The following is an 8,069-nucleotide window of genomic DNA, read 5'->3' as shown; positions in this document are numbered from 1 at the left end:
CTTGTATATGTGTATTGTAAAATAAACTCTTTAGCACAATGAAACAAGATTATTTTAGCTATAGTAGTCTTTCTCAATTGTGAGACAGGCACTGGCTCAGTGACTAAGCTGTTGACTGTTAACCGGAAAGTCAGTGGTTTGATTGCCCTGCAGCAGCTCAGAGGGAGGGAGATGTGGTGCGTGCTTCTGGAAAAACGACAGCCTTGGAAACCCTGTGGGCCTAGAGTACTGCAAGGTGTGCTAGGAATTGCAATCGAGTCCATATCAATGAGAGTCTACATTGTGTTTGGTCAATATTTTGCTTTTTTAATATTCTTAGTTGAAGTTTTATATAAAGAGTAACATATTTTTAATCATAAATGTTTTATACTCCCAGATCTACTTACCAAGATGCTTAGAATGATAATGGTGTTAATAATAATAATTTCTGAATGAATAGCAGGGGCTAAAATGAAAATTATAACCATGCATTTAACCATTGCTTAAATGTTTTAAAATGGTAATAGTGATGAATGCTTTCTTTTTTATAATGATTCCAATGTTAGTATAAATTATATGCATGGCAAAAATGCTCATGCAAAGTATGCTCAGCGTCTATTTACATACCGTGGAACCTTCCTATTCAGATTAATTACTTTCAATGACTTATGTTAATACATTTGGTAACCTTTTTTATTTTTTCTTGTTTGTTTGCAGGTTTCAAATTTTGGATACTGGTATTTGTTTATATTTTGAGGATTTTTTTTTTCCTTTTGAATTTTTTTTTCCCTTTTGAAGTCATCTGTCTTGAAGAACAGCAACGGACCCCAAAAGTTACTTACTTCACTACACATTGGAGACTTTTCCCTTTTGAGGAACTCTTACGTCTGAACATACAGCCATGTGGCCAACACAGCTACTAGTCTTCATGATGCTCTTAGCCCCAGTAGTTCATGGTAAGACTTTTAATTACGTTTCTGTATGATGACGAATGTGGTTTCACTTGTTCAAAATAGACCTTTTCTTCCAAATGTTTCCGCTGAGATTTTATATCTTATGCATACCATGCATTAATATTAGTAAGCTAATATAAAATGAGTATGACAATGATTTTCTGAAAATGTCTATCGAAATATATGTAGAACCAAAGTACCAAAGTTTTTAAAATACTCCCATATATTTTACTCTTAGTTTTTAAGTACTCTATGCTACTTCAAGTAAATCGTTAAAATATCATTATGAATTTATTGGTTAAAATTTTTATATTTTAAATATTTTTGATGTAATAAATATACATGTTTGAAAGATAATTAAAAAGAAAACCTTGCCTTTTCAAACCACATAATCTTTCTGTTTTGTCTGAGTACTTACAATACAGAGTACAACTGAAACTTCTTATTAAAGGATAATTATTTCTGTCTTATAGCTTTCAGTGCACCAGAAATAAAAACACCACCAACAAAAAAATAAACATTTACTTTCACTTTTCAATCAAAGATAATTTGCTGAAGTATGCTAATGCATTCATAATGGACTGTATACTCACTTTGTTCGTTTCCTTATCTTGCTATTATAGCACAAACGTGATAACTTTAGAAATAATGGATCTATACAAATTTTATAAAATCTATAATTATTCAATAAGAAAATAAGATACTTCTTCAAAATGTGGTGAAATGTTCGCTGAATCTTTAAAAATTGGCATAGTGAAGGGTTATACATGTATTTCCCTTTCACAAGTTAAATTTTTCTTCTAATTATCTTTGGTTTAGAAGTGAGATAAAAATGGCTTAATGTAGTCATTATGTCATATGTTAATGGTAATTATAGTATAGGAAAGGGGACACAACTATATTTGTCACTGCTTAGAAGGGCTCAGATTATCTTCATGTAAAAAACAGCTAAAATGGATTTTTAGGCTCTTTTAGTTTATTTTGGGTTTTTATTAAGTACAGCTATGGTAGTTCATTAATGTTGCAATTCTGAATTTGATCTGAGTTCCTCAGTTTCAACATGAATTGAATTTGGTTATTATTACAAAACTAGGAAAAAATAACGAATTTTTCTTCTAAAGCCCCCCTCTACTTAGTTCTAAATTATGCTGAGGTTATGATATTAAAATCTATTTTAAATTTTAAGTTAAACTCTACCTATCTGGTCACCTAGTTTAAGCCATATAAATTTTACTTAATTAAAAAAAATTAAAAATCTATAAATTGATGCATGATTTACACATTTTTTCTATTGGGCAATAAAAGAATTCTCATGTTCAATGAATTTTTAAAAAATCACTATCCGTACACTGAAAGGTTACTTAATTTTTTTAAGTCTACAAAAAGATATTTACTATAAACCTATATCTACAGAGGCACAGAAATTTGTGTTCAAAAGATTAATCTGAAATGAGTCCTTTTAGAGGAAGGTAATTTAGAGACAATAGAAATTCACACTTAAAGATTCCCTTAGGTTAGAGTGGACATCCTAATTCTCAGCATTTTTATCTTCTATATGTGCTCCATGACCCCGGTGTGGCAGACAAAATGCAGGCCTTGGGTTTGGGTCTGGAAGTCTGTATTAAATATATACGCGTGCAGACACACACCATTTCTTCAACTAACCAACCTATATTTAAAACCCCTCAACATAATGTTTTAGCACAAACACTGTTACCTGCTGCATAGGACATTTTTGGTTAATAACTAAAATAGTTGCTTTTGTATTGTGAACTGCTTAATATTGGAATCACATCAGGCTGAAGTTTTATAATCTCCCTGTTTATAAACTTCGACTTTATTCCCTTTATTTCAAAACTTTGCATCAGAGAAGATTGAGTTAGGTCTATCCGTCTTGTCTGGCAGGCCTTCCCTCTTGTATGTGTGATACCACTTCTTCCTGGTGAATGAAAGGCTGTACTTAGCAACAACCTTTGGGAACCTAATTTGTTCATAACCAGGAAAATGTATGCGCCTTTCATGAAGTGTGAGATATAATGAGATATACATATTTTTTTTAGTGTCCACACACTGGGATTAAAGGAAGACTCAAAGCTTAGGGGACAGAGTTAAAGTGAATGCCACACGATAGCAGTCCCATTACTTCTGCGAAGCCCTTCATGATCCCATTTTGCCGACTGCTGTTGAGATGTTCAAAATTATTCGATTCATGGCCATTTAAAAGTAATGTTTATTAATTGTTATCACTTCATCCAGAGCAAATTATAATTATGGCTAATTATTTACAGCCACAAACGTTGTTGTTGTTAGGTGGCATCGAGTCGGTTCTGGCTCATGGTGACCCCATTAGGCACAGTAGAAGAAAACACTGCCCGGTCCCAAGCCAGCCTCACAATTGTTCCTGTGCTGGAGCCATTGTGTCAGTCCATCTCGTGGAGTGCCTTCTTCGTTTTTGCTGCCTTTGACTTTACTTCGGTTAATTCCCACAGTAATATCATGGATTTATTGTTACCCTTTTTTGCCATTACCATTATACAGGCAAAGGCATTCCAAGGCACTGAATGATTGAATAACTTGACTGAGGTTATACAGCATCTTAAGTGTTACAGTGGAATTTTAAAATGAAGGATCTTTTTGAGCTCTGGTCTTACTGCCAATAGAGTCTCATTTCAATGTGTCCAGGCATGAGTAAAGGAGAGGCAGAAACATTGATCACACGATTCTTCCAAATTCTAGTCATAAATTCTAGATACACTGGTCTTTGAAGTCTGACAGATAAATATGAGTTGCAATTCCAGTTCTGCTGTCTACCAGCTATTACTTGATAAACTCATCAATAAATACCAATTTTTATCCATTGTTTGGCAGAAAATAATGTAAGTAGCAATAATAAATGAATAGAAAAATAGATGTATAACTTCTATTCAAGCATTTGATGAACATTCAGAAAATTTATGTTCCCATTTCATAACTTATTTTGAAACAAATATATACTCAGATAATTAGCTTAAAGCTCATTTATTTTATTCTTACCGTGAGAATTGAAAGAAAAATATCTTCCTCTTAAATTTTATTGTTCAAGTGTTTAAAAAAATTTTCAAAACACTAAATATGTCTTTCTAAATAGACGTTTCTTCTTAATAAGCTATATAAATGTCTAAACGTTTTCACCAAATATTTATGCATGCTTTAATCATTCTTTTAATTAGTAGTGTATAATTGTCAGTTTTACTTGCATAGATATAAACAGAAAATAAAAGAATTCATTTAAAGTAGCATGTACACTAGCTGACCAACTCTCCACATCATCTTAGAAAGCCTGGTTAAGGTTTTATGCAGGAAAACAAAATTTAATAACAGTATATAACATTATATAGATGCATACACACAAATTTTAAAATTAAAAAAATGTCTTTGGTGTGTGTTTATCTGTCCATACTTTATGTTTCTGTGTACTGTATTTCTTTTCTCTTTTTTCATGAGTGTACCTTGTTCATATAGAGCCATAACACCCGTATCTATAATGCAGTGAGACCTGGCAGAAGAAGAGCAGCTAAAGCAGATGGCCAGTCTTTTTCTGTGAGCAAATGTATTGTGCAGGAAGATCAAGGATCTTCTTTGTTCTCTTGATGTAGCTGGGAAGAGGGGATAAGAAAAGAATTGAAGAACAAAAACCCAACAATAAAGAAAGCCATCTGGGGCTCATCCTGATTGACAATAAAAGACCATCCAGGTCCAGTGTGGGATCCTTGCTTAGGAGATCTAGTACTAAGAAACATCTCAATTCCAAGACCATTTGTTTGGGAATTGAGAAAGTGGTGCTGGCGCTCAGATATTATAACTATATCTTAATTAAACTTCACTTAAAAATGATATCACAGTGGCAAAGTTAGGAACAATATTATTTGGATTTAATAGCTAGGGTAATGAACAATCTATCTGATTTTCAATGTTATCTTCACAGAAGGAAAAACAAATTTCCATATCTGTAATAAGCATAATTTTTATCCATAACTCTATTTTTATGTTATTACAAAGATGCATTTACATTTGTATGTTTACAGATTTTATTGGTTAGATCCCTTTTTATTATGTTTAAGAGTTAATTAGACACCTTGTAGTTAGTTAGTAGCTACAAAGAATGAATAAATCAACACATATATTAAATACATAATTTTATGTAATTCACATTTTGTGACAATTTAGAACATATTTAATGTATCAATAATCTAAAATAATATTCATGTTTCTTGTAGCTTCTATTAAGATATTACGCTTTTGAAAGTACAAAATTTACATTTTGCTACACAGCGTTTTACCATACACTTCTTTTATGAAGATGTGTTTATTAGTTTTGAAGGAGTCAGGTTGACTTTTAATCTGTTTAACTTTATATTTTAGTGATTAATCATCCTTGAAATATTTATAGTGTTTGCCAGCCTAGATAATTTATTATATCTTCAGTAGCATCACTATTTTTATTATCCAATATGTTATACAGAAAAAAACTTTGTCATGGTGTTAATATTTGAGGTTATTGCTGAAATAGCCAACAGCATTCAAGAACTTACTTCCTACACTGAATTTCTTAAACTAACTGCACAAACTCTAACAGCACAAATTATTCTATAAACAGCCATGCAAATTGGTTTACTTTATCTCTAAGAATTTGTTTCAGAATCTTCCCTATTCACTTCGTATACATGTTCACTATGGAAAATAATTTTCTTTTGCTCTCTCACCTGTAAGATGTGTTATGTATGAATTGTGTGGTAGCGATGATGTGAGTATCATGTTTAAAGGAGTCCTGGTGGTTTGGTGGGTTACATGGACTGCTAACCTCAAGGTCAGCATTGTGAATCTAGAAACCCTTGAGCAGCTCCACAGGAGAAAGCTGAAGCTCTCTGCTTCTGGAAAGATCTATAGCCATTGAACCCTGTGTCAGGTCTCTATGAGTCAGAATCGAATCAGTGGCAGGAGGTTGGATCATGTGCAAACTATAAAGTAAAATATAATTTTCTAGGTGAATGTGTAATATATCAAGACTGTTTAAGGGCTTATCATAATATATTATGACTATATTTCTGAGCCTTTGTCGACTGTGTCTGCCTGAGGGTAGCTGTTGCATACCGGGTGTTGAATGGATTATGTTTATAATTAAAGTCATAATTCATTATTTACCTTACTTTTCAAACTCTAAATCAGCAATTTATTTTCATTCCCAATATAAGTATGGTACTATAGATTTTATAATCTTGTCTAAGTAACCACAGTATATTTTTCTATATTCATGCCCTTCATTCTAATTGGAAAATGATTTTGTAAACTCTAGTTAGAATATTTAGATGCTATGAGGGACAAAAAGTCTCTGTGATTTTTTTTCAAATAAAGGACTGTATATTATATTATAATCTGTCTAAATTGTCTCATTAGGTTCTGATCCTATTGAAAAATCAAAATTTTTTTCTAATTTTTAATTGATAAATTGAGAATAACTGTTGAATTTAGTTAATAAGTACATTTGTGCTTTATTTGAATCCATGTTTTCATATTTCATGATTGCCAAAATGATTTACTAAAATAGTTTTGCATTTTTCCCCTCAAAATATTCCAAATATAAAGGACTTGCTCAAAAAAGCTATCTACTTATGAATTTGCAAATGAAGAAGATAGTCGTATTTACAAAAGTAACAAGCATAGGTCTTCAGAATTAAGGTCCTTTTGAATTAATTTATAACCTAACATAAATAAATGATTATTATAGCTTGGAAAAAACCAATAAGTTCATTTATTTATTCATATACATTAATTTATTAAATATAAATTTATTTATCATAAATTAACTTGACATATCTTAATTTAATAAATTCATGAGAAAAAAACTCTAATCTTACTAGAAATCATACAAAAAGATACATATGTGGAGTAATGTTTCATATTTTTGAATGAAAAGACTGATGATGGCAAAGTGGTCAAATATTTTTATATTGATTTTTAATAGAATTTTTCACAACTGATTTTGGAAAATTGATGCCAACATAAAAAATTTAATATTGAGCAAAGAAAATATTTCAGATTTTAAGAGAAGTAACAAGAAAGCATATATCAAGTAAACATAAAATATTTATTATAAAAATATGATGCCAAAAGATAAAAACCCCAAAGTAGATAAATTGATCATGGAAGAAATAGCACTCGTTTGTATGTATGTTATTGCAGAGTGATAGGGAGAGACTCTCTGAAAACCAAATGTCTGAGACAAGAAGTTGTCAAATAGAAGAGATAAGGCAAGTGAGAAATGGAGACATTATCTATTACTAGCTTCTAGTCCAAGTGTGCATTTTAAAGCTTGGGGAAGATTTCCTTGAGTTACCTAAGTGAACTCCACACTTGAACCAAGTATTGGATAGCATTTTTGGGATCTAGTCACCATAGATTTAAGAATTACTTTGTGGAAATCTGTCCTGCTCACCAGCGCTCCAGGTAATGAAGTGCTGAAGGAGGAATGCGTGTGCACATTCTGCACTGTGCAGTCCTGCGGAGGCCCAGCCCATTTAATGGTGATAAAGTTTCCAGATTCATTCTGAGGGCAATCGCCAAGCCTGAACTTAAAAAAGGGAAATAAAAACTGCGGTTCTAATGAAAGATTTCTGTTGACTTATTTGAAATTAGTGCTTGAAACTTCTATTCCTATTTTCACTAAAGAAAACACCAGGCTCCTTGTTCAAGTTAATCTGAAAAACATCATATTCTCTTTTTGTTTGTTTGTTTTTGTTTTTAATTAAAAAATAATAATTTTATTGGGGCCTCGTGCAACTCTTATCACAATCCATACATATATCCGTTGTGTCAAGCACATTTGTACATCTGTTGCCATTATCATTCTCAAAACATTTGCTTTCTGCTTTATTTAGCCCTTGTTATCAGCTCATTTTTCCCCTCCCTCCCTGCTTCTCCCTCCCTCATGAACCCTTGATAATGTATAAATTATGTTTTTTGACTTCCCATGGCTGTAAACTTTTATTTTTATTTTTTTCCTGTCATTTTTTTAAATCATTTTATTAGGGGCTCATACAACTCTTCTCACAATCCATACATACATCAATTATGTAAAGCACATTTGTACATTCATTGCCC

At 31.8% G+C, this 8,069-nt stretch overlaps 1 protein-coding gene across 1 annotated transcript in view; it reads left to right on the top strand.

Moving 5' to 3' along the window:
* Positions 1–8,069, top strand: part of LOC123520981 (adhesion G protein-coupled receptor L3-like) — a 612,162-nt gene that overhangs the window by 357,929 nt on the left and 246,164 nt on the right. The window contains exon 3 of the mRNA XM_045284068.1: positions 697–935. Within this exon, the coding sequence (XP_045140003.1) occupies positions 881–935 (55 nt within the window). The 5' untranslated portion in view covers positions 697–880. The remainder of the gene's footprint in view (positions 1–696; positions 936–8,069) is intronic.

Source organism: Echinops telfairi, unplaced genomic scaffold, assembly GCF_000313985.2.
Source record: "Echinops telfairi isolate 266 unplaced genomic scaffold, ASM31398v2 ScPeMD7_7468;HRSCAF=8506_0, whole genome shotgun sequence".
Taxonomy (NCBI): Eukaryota; Metazoa; Chordata; class Mammalia; order Afrosoricida; family Tenrecidae; genus Echinops; species Echinops telfairi.
This window is presented reverse-complemented; position numbering and strand designations above follow the sequence as displayed.